Source organism: Molothrus ater, chromosome 8, assembly GCF_012460135.2.
Source record: "Molothrus ater isolate BHLD 08-10-18 breed brown headed cowbird chromosome 8, BPBGC_Mater_1.1, whole genome shotgun sequence".
Classification (NCBI taxonomy): domain Eukaryota; kingdom Metazoa; phylum Chordata; class Aves; order Passeriformes; family Icteridae; genus Molothrus; species Molothrus ater.
This window is the reverse complement of record NC_050485.2, coordinates 35,462,718-35,482,096: the sequence shown is the minus strand read 5'-3', so window position 1 is coordinate 35,482,096 and position 19,379 is coordinate 35,462,718. Positions and strand designations below refer to the sequence as shown.

At 54.2% G+C, this 19,379-nt stretch overlaps 1 protein-coding gene across 3 annotated transcripts in view; it reads left to right on the top strand.

The window, feature by feature from the left end:
- STK32C (serine/threonine kinase 32C) overlaps window positions 1-18,717 on the top strand; it is a 116,460-nt gene extending 97,743 nt beyond the window's left edge. For 2 of the 3 annotated variants that reach the window (XM_054515610.1, XM_036385772.2), the window contains exons 2-11: window positions 6,717-6,868; window positions 8,803-8,976; window positions 9,387-9,424; window positions 10,261-10,350; window positions 10,917-11,020; window positions 11,111-11,227; window positions 12,629-12,754; window positions 12,898-13,029; window positions 13,634-13,701; window positions 14,512-18,717. In XM_054515610.1, coding sequence (XP_054371585.1) covers window positions 6,750-6,868; window positions 8,803-8,976; window positions 9,387-9,424; window positions 10,261-10,350; window positions 10,917-11,020; window positions 11,111-11,227; window positions 12,629-12,754; window positions 12,898-13,029; window positions 13,634-13,701; window positions 14,512-14,629 — 1,086 coding nt within the window. In that variant the 5' untranslated portion in view covers window positions 6,717-6,749 and the 3' untranslated portion in view covers window positions 14,630-18,717. Of the gene's footprint in view, window positions 1-6,716; window positions 6,869-8,802; window positions 8,977-9,386; window positions 9,425-10,260; window positions 10,351-10,916; window positions 11,021-11,110; window positions 11,228-12,628; window positions 12,755-12,897; window positions 13,030-13,633; window positions 13,706-14,511 lie in introns of those variants that run through there. The other variant, XM_054515611.1, reaches the window with a different exon arrangement.
- The last annotated feature ends 662 nt before the right edge of the window (window positions 18,718-19,379 follow it).

Here is a 19,379-nt window from a genome sequence, read left to right as displayed (position 1 = left end):
ATGGGTCCCACTTGTTTGGTTACCACTGCAACTTTAGAGGTACAGATGGGATATTGGGAATTAGGAATTGTTCCCTGGCAGGGTGGGCAGCCCTGGCACAGGTGCCCAGAGCAGCTGGGGCTGCCCCTGGATCCCTGGCAGTGCCCAAGGCCAGGCTGGACACTGGGGCTGGGAGCCCCTGGGACAGTGGGAGGTGTCCCTGCCATGGCAGGGGGGGCACTGGGTGGGATTTGGGTCCCTTCCCTCCCAAACCATTCTGTGACTCTGTGCTTCTGTGAGCTGGATGGAAGGACTGAGGGGGGCTGTTGTCACAGCCAGCAGCCCTCTCATGTTGGTGTCCCCTGGGCTGGGTCACTGGCACATGGGGAGGTGGGAATGGCAGGGGATGTCCTGCTCCTGCAAACGGGTCTTTGTGTGCTGGAGACAATGGCTGAGAGCACCCTGCCAGAGACACTGCTGTCAGAGCTGCTCCAGGACAGAGTGCTGCTTCAATAAGCTTTGCAGCCAGGCAGTGAAGGGTTTGGGTTGATTCAGAGTAAGCTTTTATCCAGGGTCAGACAGTTTCCTGTGGTCCGTGTCCCCGCCGAGCGTGGGGCGAGCGTCCCTGTCACGGGCAGGTTGTGTGCAGCTGCAGCCCCGGCCAGGACTTGGTGCCACAGTCCCTCTGGGTGTTACCTGGCCCCTTCACCGCTAAGGGCAGGTGGGAAAGGATCTGCTGAGCTCCCTCCCAGCCCCAGCCCTGAGGGGATGGAGGGGCTGCAGCTGCTGGTAGCCTGCAGTGTTTGCATCTCTCTTGGCGCTCATGGCGCCAAGCTCTGGGTCAGCATTGTGGAGGGGGAGCTCCTGTGAGGGACCAGCAGCATCCTTGAGGGGCTGCCTGCCCCTTCTGGGCCTGCTGGTGCCTGTGGGAGATGCTTCCAGCAGCTCCATCCAGCTGTTCCTGTGGCTCCACAGGATTCACCCAGAATCCCTGACACTGAATTGTATCACTGCACATACACCTGAGAGGCAGCTGCAGGCTTTGTTCTCTTGGCTATGCTTAAAAAAAAAAAAATTGATTAGCTGATTTTATCCTTGATATTTGTGAGGATTGTAGAACAAATTGTTATGAAGTTTTTGATTACCAGTGTTACACAGATGCCAATTACCAGGGAAGGGTTGTATTTTAATTGCCAACAGCACCATCATAGTACAATATGGATACAAAGATGCATTTGAATGCCAGGGGAAGTAGTTCTGTGTCCTGTGCAGCTGTGGCCATGCCCAGAACAGTGATCCCTGTTTGCAGCTTTCCTGATAACAGCTGAGAGTTTAATTTTTTTTTTTTTTTAATAAATGGCAAGATTCTGCCTGCAGTTCTTGGTACAAGAGCAAAGCAGAGGGGACCTGGGGATGCTGGGTGACAGGGATCTCTCTCCAGCCACTTTCTAAAGGATGAAAACCCTGGGAAAAGTGAACGGTGTCTTGGTGTAAGAGCTGAGCCATTCAAGGAGAGCTTGGCTGAAGGAGATGAACTTGTTCAAAGTCAGTATTGAGGTTATCCTTTCAGCAGTGCACAGGTGTAATAAAGCCCTTCTCACCTGCTTTACTCTTTGCTCAACAAGCTCAGGAAACCAGTGAACACAATTGTCCAGCCTATCCTCGCCCTTGCAGTCTGTCTCCAAAGTAAAATTTAGTGCTCAAAATGAAATCAGTTGTCAAAAAAGCTTGAGCTGTTTCTACATCATGCTAAGAGCCTTCTCGCTGCTTCTGGTCCTTCAGGATGAAAGACTTAGTTCTTCCAGAGGCTGCAAATCTCCCGTGTCCCCAGCCCCCAAGGCTGCTGCCGTGCTGCCCCCACAGCACAGGCTTCTCTCCCCACGCAGTCCCAGAGCCTGCTGATGCTTCTGGGTGCCATGGGCAATTTCGTGTTAATGCTCCTCATTTCAATTTCCAGCCTTTCCGCTAAATGGCAGTTCTGTAGATCCTGGGGAAAACAGGGAGGGATAAACACCCAGCAGAAGCTGGAGGAGAAATCAATATATGTGGGCAAGGTGCAACCGCTGCAAAGAAGCATTTTTATAAACTAGAGCAATGGCCATGGTTCAGAACTGGGTGGGATTAAGGTGTTTGGTGTAGGTGTGTAGTGTTGGCTGACTCTAAGCCTTGCCTCTGCTCTGAAAACAAAAAGAGTGAAATCCAGGTTGTATGCTGAAATGTCCCCGTGGCTCAGCTGCAGTCAACAGTGTCTGTGTGTGGGAGGATTACAGGGCATCACTCTCATCTTACAGTGGCAGAAGCCAAAGGAGCAGAAATTCAAGAAGGAAACCCAGTGCTCCCAGTTCAGACCCAAAGACAGATCCCTGAGTCAGCTGTGGGTTTGTCACCAGCCGTGACGGTGACGTCCCTCAGGGGCCACAAGGGCCTTCACTTTGGGTGACCTCTGCGTCTGCAGAAGGAAACAAGGTCTTGGTGCAGCCGAGGTAGAGCCATCCCCACTGTTTACCAGCTGCATGCATCCTGCCTAGAATGGCTTTGTTTGAGTCCAGGAGCACTCTGCTGTCCCTGGATAGCAAGGCTAAGTCAGGACATGCTGTCAGATGATTAGGTGACCTCTCATATGAGTGGGGATTTCAGCCTGATGAATTCCTTCAGAATCAGCAGGGCAAAAAGTTATTGGATTTCTAAAGGAGAAAAGGCAGAGCTTGCTGGAGGCAGCGTGCCAGGCTGGGAAGGGTAGGGATTCAGCTGAGCTGCCAGCTGGGGTGACACACAGGTGTTGTCACTGTGACAGTTCAGGTGTTGTCACTGTGACAGCACAGGTATTGTCACTGTGACAGCACAGGTATTGTCACTGTGACAGTTCAGGTGTTGTCACTGTGACAGCACAGGTATTGTCACTGTGACAGTTCAGGTATTGTCACTGTGACAGTTCAGGTGTTGTCACTGTGACAGTTCAGGTATTGTCACTGTGACAGTTCAGGTGTTGTCTCTGTGACAGTTCAGGTGTTGTCACTGTGACAGTTCAGGTGTTGTCTCTGTGACAGTTCAGGTGTTGTCTCTGTGACAGTTCAGGTGTTGTCACTGGGATAGTTCAGGTGTTGTCACTGTGACAGTTCAGGTGTTGTCACTATCTGGCCCGGGAGGTGTCACCTGCCCCTGTCCTGGCTGGAGTCGTGGGTGGGGGCTCCAGCCATCCCTGCAGGATGGGCAGCTGCACACGTGCCTGGCTGTCTGGGGCTCTCTGAAAGCTTTTATGTGCCGTGTCTTGAGCAATCCACTCCCAGCTGCTGCCTGCCTTCTGCCTCGCAGGGCTGGCTCCGTTCCACTCGTTCTCCTAATGGCTGTATTTAACCACCAAACACTCCCTTTGTGTGGCTGCAATGTGCAGAACGAGGACAGTCCTTTCTGCTTCTTGCCTTGCTCTGCATTGTAGACTTGCCTGAAAATGGATTAATTTAAAAAATGCACTCTTGACTTGTGACCAAATAGATGTTTATTCCTTCCCCGGGAACTGACGCATGAACAGAGAAGCACAAAAAGAAAAAAGATAGATTTTGTGTCACTGCCATTTTGGGGGACACAAACATATCGATGCATTTCTGTAAGCAGGGGCACAGAGTGGCTGAGCCCAGCCAGGCAGTGCCAGCACTGGTCCTGGTGTTGGTTTAACCCAAGTTAGACCCTGATCAAGAGCAGTGTGATGTGATCAGTACCTGCTGGTGGCTGTGCTGTGGACACAGCACCCCTGCCCAGCTCTCCATGGGGCTCACTGTGCTCTGCCCAGCTCTCCATGGGCCATGGGGCTCATTCTGCCCTGCCCAGCTCTCCATGGGGCTCATTCTGCCCTGCCCAGCTCTCCATGGGCTGTAGAGCTCACTGTGCCCTGCCCAGCTGCCCATGGGGCTCACTGTGCCCTGCCCAGCTGCCCATGGGGCTCATTGTGCCCTGCCCAGCTGACCATGGGGCTCATTGTGCCCTGTCCATCTGTCCATGGGCTGTAGGGCTCACTGTGCCCTGCCCAGCTGCCCATGGGGTTCATTGTGCCCTGCCCAGCTGCCCATGGGTCCTGGGGCTCATTGTGCCCTGCCCAGCTGCCCATGGGGCTCATTGTGCCCTGCCCATCTGTCCATGGGCTGTAGGGCTCACTGTGCCCTGCCCAGCTGCCCATGGGGCTCACTGTGCCCTGCCCAGCTGACCATGGGGCTCATTGTGCCCTGCCCAGCTGCCCATGGGTCCTGGGGCTCATTGTGCCCTCAGGCAGCCCCACAGGCACAGGGCAGCCCCCGCTCATGCCATGGACTCAGCTGCAGGGCAGCCTCTCCACTGCCATCCACTTTTCCCGCAGAAATCAGAGAACAAACATTCCCAGAGTGCCCGGAACTGGTGCTGCTCTGAGTGGAGGTGATGCTGTTCCATTGCAGAAAACTGTTTATCATAATTACAGAGTACATGAAGTTTTCATCATTTTCTCATTTATTATGCCGGGCTCCCATTTTCGCTGTGGAGAAACAAGAGACAAATGACACCAGAATAGCATGTAATACTCATTAAGGTACAGCAAGTCACAACTTAAAAAATAAAGGACCTAGAAATTAATGATCTTCCAGCAATAATGTGGAATAAGCTGACATCAGGAGAGAATGTTGCTCAGTGCCTTGATGGCTGTTACCCAGAGGATTGGATTGTTTTCAGAGCAGTTCTACAGCAATGACCATGTTTTAAAGGAAAATTGTTAGGGCTTTGCTGCTCAAAGAATTTATAAAATATATTTTTGCCTGGTTTATTGAATGTATAACCAACCATTCAGCCTGCTCTAGGCAGGGGCTGGATCCTGCTGGTGGTGTGCATTGTGGCAGGTCATTTATTATTATTATTAAGTTTGCATGAAGAAGGTTTTCCCTTATGTTTTGTACCTGGAACAGTCCCTGGCAGCTGGAGTTGAAGGGCTCTGCTCGCCCATGGGCACCGGAGGGGTCCAGATGCAGGGAAACAGCTCAGGTTACTCTGCCCACAAAGTGTCCTTATCGTGAGCTCTGAGGTGTGCAGAGTTATGGCAACAGCTGATTTTCAGCTCTCACCGCAGTTGTAACGACGGCGGGAAATAATCGCGGTAATTCCTGTGCATCGCTAATTAGGGGGTATATCAGGCTAACGATAACCACCCATTATTTTGTCACCTCCTCGCGGCAGCGTGTCCTTGATGATATTATACCGAGCACCATTAGCACTTGCACATGGTTATTAGTGGCAGCGTGTAGAGGCGCCGAGTGTTCGCGGCTCCCACCTGTCCCAGTTCCCTGCCACCCACAGAAATTCCCTGTCCTTGTTCCACTCGCTGTGAGCGGGACCCACTCCCTGCCTGCAGCCACCCCGGCCGAGCTGCCCGGGGAGCGTATCCAGCTCATCCTAATTACCGCCAGGGCTGATAATTAACAGAGGGCAGGCATAATTATAGCAGATGTAGACGTGCCATTAGTAATTTTAAAAGAGTTACCGTGATAGCTAATTAGCTCTTGGGAAAGCAGTCACCTTGGTAATGAAGGTGTCATTAGTGGAGCTGAGGGGGGAGGCAGGGCCAGCCTGGGGGCTCTGTGTCAGCCCGGGGGCTCTGAGGACAGGCCTGGGGGCTCTGTGCCAGCCTGGGGGCTCCGAGGACAGGCCTGGGGGCTCTGTGCCAGCCCGGGGGCTCCGGGGACAGGCCTGGGGGCTCTGTGCCAGCCCGGGGGCTCCGGGGACAGGCCTGGGGGCTCCGTGCCAGCCCAGGGGCTCTGGGGACAGGCCCGGGAGTTCTGTGCCAGCCCAGGGGCTCCGAGGACAGGCCTGGGGGCTCTGTGTCAGCCCGGGGGCTCTGAGGACAGGCCCGGGAGTTCTGTGCCAGCCCAGGGGCTCCGAGGACAGGCCTGGGGGCTCTGTGCCAGCCCAGGGGCTCCGGGGACAGGCCTGGGAGTTCTGTGCCAGCCCAGGGGCTCCGAGGACAGGCCTGGGGGCTCCGTGCCAGCCCAGGGGCTCTGGGGACAGGCCTGGGGGCTCTGTGCCAGCCCAGGGGCTCCGAGGACAGGCCTGGGGGCTCTGTGCCAGCCCAGGGGCTCCGGGGACAGGCCTGGGGGCTCTGTGTCAGCCCGGGGGCTCTGGGGACAGGCCTGGGGGCTCTGTGCCAGCCCAGGGGCTCCGAGGACAGGCCTGGGGGCTCCGTGCCAGCCTGGGGGCTCCATGCCCGTGGCAGAGCGGGGCTCCGCAGACAGGCCCGGGGTGCCCCTCTGGGCCAGGTCTTTGTTGTTGTAACCAGTTTGCATTTTGGTCACTTTCTGCTGCCTGAAGGGATTATTTTCCCCTTTGGGAGCCCAGTGATGTGCAGGCAGGTGAGAGCTGCCCTGCGGAGCAGCGCTGTGAGCAGCGGGGTGGTGAGGCTGGCACGGAACCCTGTGGCTGCCTGACACCGCTTTCCATCCAGGCAGAGCGAGCCCAAAGGTGTCTCACAGCTCCCACAGAGTTGTTGGAAGCACTGTCCCTTTGGAAAGCTCTCTGGAGCTGGCCATCATGCCCTGGAGGCAGCTGCAGTGTCCGATGGGCAGCGCTGGAGCAGAGCCGGGGATGCTGCTGTCCGTAGGTTGAAGTGTCAGCCTAGGGATCAGGGATGTTTGAGGGGTGAGATGCTGAGCAGGGTGCTCTCAGCTCCCAAAGCAGCAGATGAGGATGTGGAACACGCTCCTGACTGTTTTCTCCTCCTGGCCCAGGTGTGCATCGTGCAGAAGAGGGACACAGAGAAGATGTACGCCATGAAGTACATGAACAAGCAGCAGTGCATCGAGAGGGATGAGGTGCGCAACGTGTTCCGAGAGCTGGAGATCCTGCAGGAGATCGAGCACGTGTTCCTGGTCAATCTCTGGTGAGCAGCTTCCTCCCCAGCCTCCAGGGCTTGCAGAGCCACACACCCCATAATCCCAGGGACTCTCATAACTTTTTCAGCAGCAGATCACTACAAATACCGGCATTTCAAGTTGCTCAATACTGACTTCACTCCGTGTGTACTGGCAGAAATATCCTCATTACTGAGCAACATCTAATTTTAAAAACCACTCTTAAAATCAGGTTGAAATCTAACAAATAGCTTGAGTTGGCAATGCCTGGGAAATGTATCCTATCTAGGCAGTGCCAAAGGCTGCAGTGTGTCTCATCTGCCCTACAACCACATTGACCCTTCAGCCCACCAGCATCCCTTGGCACGCTTTGCATCACACTCACTGGCCAAATAAAACACATTCCTTTGGAGATCAGACACATCATTATCAAATTTTGCAGGAAAACCTGATTTACAGTTTTAGAAAGTAGAGCATTATATCCCAGTGTCGTTGGTTAGTTTGGGGTGAGCCCTAGGCAGAGGCCTTGGGCTCCAGTGATCTGTTCTTTCTCAGCCTTCCTGCCCAGTGAAGGGTCCCCTCCCCTCCAGCAGTGCTGGATGTGAGCCAGGCTGGTAGGGAGGGGGAGACTTTTAAAAATTGAGGAAGTTTTATACCCAAAGTGATGGAAGTGGGTGATGTGTCACATTTGTTTTGTTGACCCATTGCTCCAGAATAGCCAATTGAGTTAATATTGATATTTTTCGATTTCTTAGCAATTGCAAATGTTTTTCCGACAAGCAATGAAATTCTGGAGAGAACTTGCTCTCGTGGCAAACCCTTTCGTCTCATAGTTTTAGAATAAACCTACATTTAAGATGGGAGCAGAAGTGAATGATTCATAAGTATTATACAATCCCACATACTCTTTCCTTGGAAGTGCAGTCACCAAATATAACAATGAGCGTTGTTTTGGTGTATCCCCACTGCTGTCAGTCTCCCGTGGGACCCACAGCAGATTTAGAGAGGCGGTTTACTCCACAGTAAATATAAATCTCTTTTCCTGGTTTATCTGGTTAAATTAGCAGTTGACTTTTCCAATTCATCTTCCAGATAGGCTGAGATATTTTAAGTAGGTTTTATGAGATTGTTTGCAGTTGAAAATGTGAAGTTTCCCTGAAGTGTCTGGCTGGCAGAGCCTGAGCTCTGTGCTGGTGGGCTGACATGGCACAGCTGCTCAGGGACAGTGACAGGGTGAGCAGGGGAACGTTACCTGGGATACTCATCTCTTTCAGGGAAACATTGCTTAGTGTAGGAATTGATTTAAAAAAAAAGTGAGCATCTTGAGCTGGATGTGCTTGATTGTGAAGGTGCAAGCAGCAAAGCTGCATCTTCAATTTTGGGCCCAACACTGCAAGGACCTTGAGGGGCTGGAGCAGGTCCAGGGCAGGGAACGGAGCTGGGAAGGGTCTGGAGCCCCAGGAGAGGCTGAGGGAGCTGGGCAGGGGCTGAGCCTGGAGCAAAGGAGGCTCAGGGGCCCTTGTGGCTCTGCACAGCTCCTGCCAGGAGGGCACAGCCGGGGGGGTCGGGCTCTGCTCCAGGGCACAGGGACAGGAGCAGAGGGAACGGCCCCAGGCTGGGCCAGGGCAGCTCAGGGTGGGTATTAGGGAACAATTTTCTATCCAAAAGGGCTGCCCAGCTCTGGCACAGCTGCCTGGGGCAGTGGTGGAGTCCCTATCCCTGGAGGGATTTAAAAGCCATGTGGTTGTGGCAGCTGGGGACATGGTCATTGCTGACCTTGGCAGTGCTGGGAATGGTTGGACTCGAAGGTGTGAGGGAGCTTTTACAGCACAAACGATTCTGGGATTCTGTGCCCATGGTGGGGCCACGTGCCGTTCTCCTTGGAGCTGTGTGATGAGGAGAAGGGAAAAGCCTGGCTGGGTTTGTGAGCCCCGGGAGGCTCAGCCACTCCCCTGTCCTGCAGGTATTCCTTCCAGGACGAGGAGGACATGTTCATGGTGGTGGACCTGCTCCTGGGAGGTGACCTGCGCTACCACCTGCAGCAGAACGTGCAGTTCACTGAGGAGACAGTCAAACTCTACATCTGTGAGATGGCTCTGGCCCTCGACTACCTGCGGAGCCAGCACATCATCCACAGGTAACTCCACAGCCCTGCTGCACCTGCCCTGCTGGCCTGGGGTGGCTCATGGTGCTGCTCCTGCCCCCACCACCCAGAGGGAGTCTGATGCTTCACTGGGGGCTGAACATTTCAGGGCAGGTGTTTAGGCCATCCAGGGCTTCACACAAATATCCCCAGTATTGTTATTCCTTTTTCCTTGGGAATTACCTTTCCTTCCTGAGCAAATCTAATCCTTCCAGTTTTTCACCAAGTTGCCCAGGAAAAGCATATTTCTAGTCCGTCATAAAGGGGCTTGCCTCGTGTTAGAATATTTTTGTTTAATTTGTTCCTAATTTTTGATAGATAAACAATTGCAGGATTTTTGTCATTGAGTCTCATCCCTGGTCTGACTGAGATTCCATCTGCTGTAATCTTCCTTCTTTTCCCAGAGATGTAAAACCAGACAACATCCTCCTCGATGAACAAGGTAGGATCGCTCTGCTTCTCTTTGCTTGCTCCCTCATTCATTCCAGGGACGGATTCCTTATAGTCCTGGGTACTGGATATCTTTTCCCACACTGGGGAAAGTGTGGGAAAAGCTGCTCTGCTTTTACTGGATCATGTTTGCCTGAACATCCCTGTGCTTTTTAATGCAGGGAGGGTCACCCAACTGGCCTGTCCAGTGTGCTGTGCTCAGCCCAACCTCAGCCCTGGGAATTTGGAGTCACTGTAATTCAATGGCTTCAGTGTCTTGGAGCACCCATGCCTAGTGGAAGCTCCATGGCAGGAGCTTGGAATGAGATGATCTTTAAGTCCCTTCCAACCCAAGCATTCTGTGGTTCTATGATGGTGTTTCCCTGATGTCCTTTTCACTCCTGTAGCTTCTGGCCCGAGCAATTTGTCCAGTGCTGAAGCTGCTCCAAGTGTGATTCACAGAATCACAGAATCACAGAATTTCTAGGTTGGAAGAGACCTTTAAGATCATCGAGTCCAACCCATGTTCTAACACCTCAACTAGATCATGGCACCAAGTGCCACATCCAGTCTTTTTTTAAACACATCAAGGGATGGTGACTCCACCACCTCCCTGGGTAGATGATTCAAAATCAAAACCCAAAGCTCCTTACCCTTTAATCACCTGGCCAGCCCAAATCCTGGGAAACCTTTGGGATCTCCCATGGCCATGCTGTGGGATCTGACCCTGACCTGCCCATGTCTGTGCTACCCTGTCTGAGGGCAGACGCTTATGAAACAAATGTGTTCTGACTCTGCATTGCCACTGCACTGCCATTAATTCCTTCTTAAAATGTGTCTTTATTTAAGGTCATGCCCATTTAACAGATTTTAATATTGCAACCATCATTAGGGACGGGGAAAGAGCGACAGCATTGGCTGGGACAAAGCCATACATGGGTAAGAGACAATTGCTGCCCCTGTGCCTGTGTCATGTTCTGCGTGCTCAGCACACGCTGCCCCAGCCAGGGCCCTCCAGTTAATTTGGGACATTGGTGCTCGTGCCCAAGTGGCTCAGCAGAGCCTGCTTGTTTGAGAAGGGGAACTCCCAGTGAGAAGGCATTGGGGCTGGCATGTCACCCCATCCCATCCTGTCCTGTCCTGGCCTGCCCTCTGCATTACACCCTGTGCAGTCCCCTCCATCCTGCCCTGCCCTCCTCATCCCATCCAGCCTCCTCCTCCTGCGCTCCCCATCCCTCTCTGGCTCCGGCCTTGCACTTGGTGTCTCCTGGGGCCCCATGGTTGTGCTGTCCTGTGCTGGGAGGGCTGTCCCTGCAGGTGGCTGACATCCCAGTTCCCAGTGAGGGCAGGCACACAGCTGCTGCTGCTGCTGTTCTCCTGCCTCACACAGCCTCCCCTGGGGCAGCTGTGCAGGAAAATCACTGCAAGTGTTGTGCGCTGACTTACATGAAGTACTGGAGTGAGAACAACAAATAACCTGTTGTGTGTTCTGCCTTTCTGCTCAGCCCCGGAGATTTTCCACTCCTTCCTGAGCGGCGGGACGGGCTATTCCTTCGAGGTGGACTGGTGGTCCCTGGGCATCATGGCCTACGAGCTGCTGCGGGGCTGGGTAGGGCTCCGGCCGTCCCGGCCCTCGGACGCGTGCTCTGGCTGGCCCAGAGGGACAGGGCACGCCTCACCCTTGTGCTCTTGTCCCCAGAGGCCGTACGACATCCACTCCAACAACCCCGTGGAGTCCCTGGTGCAGCTCTTCAGCACCGTCAGCGTCCAGTACTCCTCAGCCTGGTCCAAGGAAATGGTCGCGCTGCTGCGCAAGGTGAGGGGCCCTTCTGGGGTGCAGCTGGATGAATTGTTGGATGAATTGTCCTTCTGGGGTGGCTTTGGGTTGGATGGCAGCTGCTGTGCAGGCAGGACTAGCTGGAAAATTATCAGCATATTAATAAACAATGAATAATAATTAAGTAATAATGATAATAATATATGAAAGACAGGCTGGGAGAGATAGGGATGTTAAGCCTTGAGAAGAGAAGCTCCAGGGAGACCTTGTGGGAGTGCCTAAAGGGGCTCCAGGAGAAGCTGGAGAGGAACTGGGGACAAGGGATGGAGGGACAGGACACAGGGAATGGCTCCCACTGCCAGAGGGCAGGGATGGATGGGAGATTGGGAATTGGGAATTGTTCCCTGGCAGGGTGGGAGGGGCTGGGATGGAATTCCCAGAGCAGCTGTGGCTGCCCCTGGATCCCTGGCAGTGCCCAAGGCCAGGCTGGACACTGGGGCTGGGAGCACCTGGGACAGGGGAAGGTGTCCCTGCCATGGCAGGGGTGGCACTGGGTGAGCTTCCAGCCCAATCCAGTCTGGGACCCTATGATTAATTATGTGTGTTGTGTGTTTATTATCCCTGTTAAAAGATGCATGATGTTTGATAGCAAGGGGAGCAAAAAGGCTGGTTTTGGTGTGACAGTCAGATTCCCAGCTGGGCTAGAATTGTGCCTTCCAACATCCCATCCTCTCCACGGTCAGTGTCACCTGTAAAGGCAGCACCTTGGGCTGGGATGGCAGCTGAGGTGGAGCTGCACTGCAGCACTGGCTGCTCCCTCTCGCTTGTTTTTGGGGCTGAAGGGTCTGACGGGGTTGTGAGAGCTGCTGGGGGTTCCAGCTCTGCGGAATGCTCTGCTGCTTTCCTCGTGCTGCTGCTGCAGAAAGCTGGGATGTGTTGGGGCAGCTGGTTTAGCTCTGGCTTCCCTGAGAACTCTGAAAAGTAGCTGGTGAGTTTGCTGTAGGAAAGGTGCAGCCGGTGCCGGCAGCAAATAAGTGCCTCTGATATGAATTAATGTTGGGTGGGCAATTTGCATAATTAGATTCAGTTAAATGAGGAGTTGCTGGCAGAGGCTGTGGCGGCACATTCGGTGGGTTTGCATTGCCATCTGCTGGGCAGCCGGGCTGCCAGGGAATCCAGCCTCTCACCAGGCATGTGCCAGCAGCCCCCTCAGCCGGGAGGGGACCCCCATGTCCCCCCGGAGCGCTGGGGTGCCCGCAGAACGTTTTCTTAGGTGTTTTTCCTGCAGTAAGTTCTCTATTTCCCCAGCAGAAAGGCTCCTTGGCATGGCTGAGCCCAGCAGCTGGCCCGGGCGGGCTGCTGCTGGCTGCCTTGCCTGCCTCCTCTGGCAGGGATGCTGCTCTCTCCAGTGCTGTGTCAGCAAGGCTTTTCCCTCCCCAGCTGCTGACAGTGAATCCTGAGCATCGCTTCTCCTGCCTGGCGCACATCCAGGCCTCGGCTCAGCTCTCGGGCGTGGTGTGGAGCGACGTGAGCGAGAAGCGCGTGGAGCCGGCCTTCGTCCCCAACGTGAGTAGGGACCTGTCCTGTCCGAGCTGGGGCTGTTCCTCACGCTGCAGGAGCCACTGTGAGAGAGAGCAGGGCTTTGCTGAGCAGGGAGGGGTTGCTGGGTCTCTGCTGCGCCTCACCTGAGTGTGTCTGTGTCCTGGCAGAAGGGCCGCCTGCACTGCGACCCCACCTTCGAGCTGGAGGAGATGATTCTGGAGTCAAGGCCCCTGCACAAGAAGAAGAAGAGGCTCGCAAAGAACAAGTCAAGGGATAACAGCAAAGACAGCTCGCAGTCTGTATGTGCTCCCTGGGGTAACATGCAGCTGGGAAGGGCTGGATCTGGGCGGGTGTTGCAGCTGTTACTGCCACACTGCTGGAGCCATGGGTTTGTTTTGGTGAAAACATTTGTCCATGGAGTCATTCCAACAACCACGTATCCTCTTATGGGAGTTTGATCAGACTTTCACAGTAGTGGGTACTTTGGGAAGTGAGATGAGCAGCAGAGGTCTGGTGTGTTCAGCCTCTGTCCCTGCACAGCCCCAGGCTGGGCACGAGGCAGCAGCTCCCTGTGTGCCTTGGCAGGGACTCCCACACGTGGGCTGTGTGCTGGGGTCTCCTCACGCTGCCTGAGCTCCCTTTGGGCTGACAGCACTCCCAAAATACAGGATACATGGAGAAACATGTTATGTTTATGTCAGGAACGGTGTGATCTATGTTTATAGAAAACTGCTGCCATGGATGGCACCAGCCCCTGGTGAAAGCCAGCCCTGCTGCCTCCAGCTGTTGGGCTGAGGTTCAGGAGCGTGGGGGCTCCTGCCCACAGCTGGGAGTGCTGGGGGCTGCAGGCAGCAGTGAGATGCAAATGGGGCTGCTTATGCATGTTTTGTTTTTCTTCAATAGGAAAATGACTATCTCCAGGAATGCCTTGAAGCCATCCAGCAGGACTTTGTCATCTTCAACAGAGAGAAGTGAGTGTGTGGGGTGTTTTTTTATGGAAAAATACTCCTTTTTCTGACTTCCCTCAGGAATCAGTGCCAGTGCCTGACAGCCTGGAGCACCTTGCTGCCAGCCTAGCCCCAGGTGACTGGTGTCAGCAGAGGAGCTCAGGTCTGCCTGTGGATGAAAAATGGCTCTATCCACAACGGGGGGCAAGATCAAGGATTATTAATTGCCATTAAATAAAATATGCTGTAGACAGACTTCTGGGATTTGACATATGTGTGTGACACTGCCTCCATTCCCCCATGGCATCTGCTCACCCATCCTGCTTTTAGCAGATGATGTTTTGGGAAATGAAGGCGAGGAAGGTTGGACTCAATGATTGTGGAGATCTTTAACACGTAGAATAGATTCACAGGATCATTCAGGTTGGAGAGGTCCCTGGTGGGAATCAGCAGGCAGTGAAAGTGCTGGATCAAAGCCACAGCTTCCCCAGGGTTGGGGCTGCTTGCTGGGTCTGTAAGCAGAGCGTGGGGCAGGCTCTGTGGAGGAGGGGTTGGCAGGAGCCCGGCTGTGCTGTGGGTGCTCATGGCCAAGGTCTGGGTGGGCTGAAGCCTTACAGGCTGTTTTGGGGCGTTTCAGAGCAGCTCAGTGTGGTTTGCTGGTACGCTGGGCTGTGTCATGACCCGTTTGTGAGCTCTGGGAGGACTCCACTGTCCATGTCTCTGCTGTAGGCACCTCCCGAGCAGGGAGTGGGCACAGGGGTCCTGACCCCTGCCCACTGCTGGGGTGTTTGCTGTGGGGACAGCTCTGTAACTCCTGTTCCTCCGCTCCCACAGGCTAAAGAAGAGCCAGGAGCAGCCCAGCGAGTCCGTGTCTGCCTCTGAGACCACCGAGGAGGCCGAGGCCGAGCCCCTGCACATGTGCAGCTCCGTGTGCTCCTCGGGCAGCAGCTAGGCCAGGGCCGGCCGCCCGCCCTCACCTGCCCTCAGGTGCGCCGAGCACCCGAGCCCACCGGACAGCACCGGCAGCTGCCCTGGGAGCTGGAGCACGCCAGATTCACACAGGACTGCCCCGGCCATGGATGGCCAGCCCAGGAGCCAGATTCACACAGGACTGCCCCGGCCAGGGATGGCCTGCCCAGGAGCCAGATTCACACAGGACTGCCCCGGCCATGGATGGCCTGCCCAGGAGCCAGATTCACACAGGACTGCCCCGGCCATGGATGGCCTGCCCAGGAGCCAGATTCACACAGGACTGCCCCGGCCATGGATGGCCTGCCCAGCCCAGCTGCCCTGGGAGCTGGAGCACGCCAGATTCACACAGGACTGCACTGGCCATGGATGGCCTGCCCAGGAGCCAGATTCACACAGGACTGCCCCAGCCATGGATGGCCTGCCCAGGAGCCAGATTCACACAGGACTTCCCTGTCCATGGATGGCCAGCCCCGCACCATGGCTGCCTGTCAGGGGAAGATACGGCCTATGCAACTTGTCAGGGGAGGAGATCAACTCATTTAGTCTTTCTGTTTTAATGTCAGGTTGCTGATCTACACGTTTTTAATGCAGTGAGAGGACAGGGAACGAAGCCACGTCCTTGGGCCCCACGGGGAGACACAAGGAGCAAGGAGGAAGGCCAAAGAGGTGGTGTGAGTTTGGCTTTGGCACTCCCTGTTCACAAATGCTGCTCTGGGGATGGGCAATCCCTGTGCAAACCAGAGCAGCCCCGGGGCTCTGGCACCAGCTCCTGGGAGCCTCCAGCTGCTTGGGTCCTGCAGCACATGGGTGTCCCAGGCACCTCCTTGTCCCTGTGTCACCTGTCAGTTCCTTTCCTGACTCAAGGCAAATAAATGTTTTGTGTGCACTCCATGGATTCTTCAGGGGCTGGGTAATGGTTCAATGTGTATTTGAGATGCATTTAAAATGTTTTCTTCCTTGACATGGCTGCTGCAGGCAGTGAGGAGCTGTGGGATGGGTTGGAGGGTCTGCCTCCATGTGCCCAGCTTCAGAGGACACAGTTTATCACAGGCTGAGGTTTTGTTGGAGGCAGAGTGGGTGGCCTTGCAAGGCTGCTTGGTTATGAAAGACAGGAATATTGTATTTCACCCTTCGATTTACTTTATTTTCAGTGTAAAGTACAAGTACTGTATATAATTTGCCAATACCTGTCTTAACTTCTTAATAAGACGGGAAATCTTCCCTTGCTCCAGCTGTGGGTGTTGCCTTTCTCGTTCACTGTATTGATGTTGAACCTGCTGCAGAGGGGTTTTTGGTTGCTGTGAACCCGAGCCCTGCGGTGCCACACAACTGCCCCAGGTGCATGGGGGGAGCACAGTCACCATCAGCCACCAGCAGCTGTTCGTGCCAGACACTGGCAGGCTGCAGTGTTTGCATCCCTGCTGGGTATTCCCAGTGCAGAAATGGATGGGAGATATTTTTAACAGATCAGATTCTGTCAGGACCAGTTTTGCTGCGGTTTTTGTTTCCATGAACAAACCAGAAAGGCAGAATGGTACAAAATGATCTTCCACAGGCAAGGGCATGGTGTGTGTGTCTCCCACAGTTTTATGTGGGAATCAGTGGCTGCACTTGTGCAGAGATGTGTTTTCATGGAAGTCTTTAGGGCTGTGCAGGAGGAGGGCAGCTGCAGCTCTCTGTCCAGTTATTTTATATATCTGCATGGTTATTTTCAGGGCAGAGCCAGAGATGCTGTCAGGCCCGGGGTCCCTGGTGTCAGCCATGGGTCCTGCACACCCCATGCCTCGTTAGGAGCTGTGTTAATGATGGCTCGGGGGCTTGGCCAGTCATTGAGAGAGTGCTGAAATCACTGTGTCCTCCTGCTCCTTCTCCAGCCACAGGAGGGCACCTGCCCAGGCTCTGACCCCAGGCTGTGCTGGGGAACCTGCCCTCTCTGCCCCCAGTAACTTCCTGTCTCTTTACTGGGTACCAGGGAGGCCCAATTACCTTGTCTCACCTGTCAGAGCTCACCTTTGTGTGCAGGGGCTGCTCTGGCCCCTTTGCTGTGCTGAGCAGCCCCTGCTCTCCACACGGGCAGCCTGGTCCTCTCCTGGGGCTCTGTGCTCACCCTGTGTCTCCATCCACATCTCTCAGCTGGAGCACCAGCCCTCTCCTGGCACAGCAGATCAGGCTCAAGCCATGTATTTATTCAGGAGTTATGAATTACAGGTGATTTACTCCAGCAGTGTGGGTAGGGTTTTACAGTGAACTCTGTTGCACTATTTAGAAACTTCCTGTAAATAACAGCAAAATTTTGGACTATTGGAGTGACGAGGAGTGGTGCTGATCTTTTGACCAAACCATCCCACAGATGGGTGATGAAGATACATCCTCTTCAGCCAGAAGCTGTCAGGCCAGGAGAGGTGTTGGCAGTTACAGGATGTGTGTAGTTGATGTTTTCATCGCTTTCCTTAGGACAAGAGACAGTGGGCCCTGTGGTGGGGGTTGGTGTGTGTGGGGAGGAGCTGGTCTGCTTCTGAAACTGAGCCTTCTCAGCCCAAGCCCTCTCTCTGTCACTCACCTGTTCCCCTTGCAGCACTGCTCTTCTCCAGTGCATTGTGCAAAACAGCTCAGCAGCACCTGGCACAAACCAGGAGGGCTTCTGGGGGATGCCAGGGAATGGCTCCTTCCCAGGGGAAACCCTCTGGGTGGGTCCTGGCTGCCTGGGCAGCACCTCTGGAATCCAGCAGTGCATCCCCAGCGATGTGCTGGGGACACTGTTGAACCTGAATCCCTGAGACCAGCACCAGGACACAGAGCTGTGGGGTCACTGTGCTGAGTGGGAGAGACACCGTGGACACAGCACTGAAGTGCTTGGTTTGGGTCGAGAGAAATATTTGGGCATAACCTCACCAGAGCCCATAGGGGACAAGGTTTCATTGCCACCTGTTTGCACTCAGTCCCTGGAGAAGAAATGGCACAAAAAGAGCAATTGGTAAAGGGACAAATGATAGGAACGACAGTGACAACAGCTCAGCGTTATTGTCAGAACCCCCGTGGAGGGTTTCAGTGCTCCTGCCCCCGTGCCCCACTCTGGGCCCCTCTTGTGTCCCCATTGCTGTGTCCCTGTAACGAGCCAGTGCCAGCTGAGCCCAGCTCAGTCCTGTTGGCCCTACACACCTTTGTGGCTCCTGCCAGGGTGTCCCATGTCCAGCTCATCCCATCCACAATGCAGTCCTGGGGTCTGATCCTCTCTGCTCCCTGTGCCACTCCCATGGGTGTTCCCTGGCCCTGGCACAGGCTGGACTGGGGATGGCTGTGGTGCCCGTGGTGGTGCCCGTGGTGGTGCCCGTGGTGGTGCCCTTGTTCTGGCTGAGCCCTGGCTGCTGCTGCTGCTGAGCAAACCTCACAGTGAAGTTGTGACAGAGCCCTGGTCCCATGTCCCAGCTTGGAAGGTGTCACTGACAGCTCTGGGCTGCACCTCCACTACAGCCAGAACACAGGAATTTTCTGTACATAAATATTTAAATACCTGTATTTTTTTGTATGACAGATTTATACAGTGTGTGCCATTATCTACTGTGAAAAGTCTACAGCACCTATAAATTATTCTCCTTTAATCACTTGCCATGAGATTGTTTTCTTGTCTCTGTTGTGTTACGAAGTTTTGCAAAGTTGCATATTTTTAAGTGTTTGTGTTGAATTCCACAGCCTTCCTTGGGAATTTTGTGCATAAGACAAATGGCAGGTCAGGTCCTGATGTTTCTTCTGTTGCCAATTCTCTATTACTCCAGAGCTTGCCAAAAAGAGTCTAAGAGTAATAAAATAATAGCAAAAATACCAGTAATATGGACTTGACCCTGGACTGAAATCCTGCTGCCTTGGGAGGGTATTTTTAAAAACTATTTCAGTGCATATATATGTAAATATATCTTTGTATTTTATGTTAATACATTCCCGTAATTTTCTTGCATGACAATTTTACCACATCACAGAATATTTAAGTTATGACAAGGTTGTGTTTTTGCAGATACTGTCGGAAGCCATTGCACACGTGGAGTAATAAATGTGTATTTTTAACATTGCCAAGGATTTGGTGTCATTTCCAGGGTATGGATGCACGAAGGCACGGAAGCGTCCAAACGCTGGAGTTCAGGAACGCAGCTGGAACCAGGGCTGGTGGGACACTGCCAGCCAGCACAGAGCTGGGTGGGATGGGAGCTGTGGGACCTCCAGCTCAGGAACAGGCGCTGGAAGGGGAACAGCCAGCCCCAGGCGTTCCGTGTGCCCCTCTCGGTGCCAGCCGAGGACCCGACCTCGCTGTGGCACGGAGGGCACCGCAGCCACGGCTCACAGGGGTTTGGTATTTCCCCACAGAGCCCTGGATTACACATCTTAACCTCAATAAAAGCACCCCTGGAAGTGTCAGGAGATCTCTGCTTTTCCTCTTTGATCGCCTTTTCAGTGCAGCAATGATTTATCTTGCTTGTACCGTGCTGCTCGCTGGTTGCAGCGCAGACACAGCTCTCAGAGATGCTGCTCACTTCAAAGGAGCGGTGCAGGCTGAGACAGTCCATGGCTGAGCCTGGCCTCGTCCCTTCTGCACCCTCCTGGGTGTCCCCAGGGACCAAGGGCAGCCGCTGAGCTGGGCTGTGCACTGCAGGGGGAAAGGTGAGGGTCACAGAGGGAGGGCAGTTTCCCACACACAGGGAAATCTGAAAAAAAAAACCCAAAAAACCCCTGAAATCCAG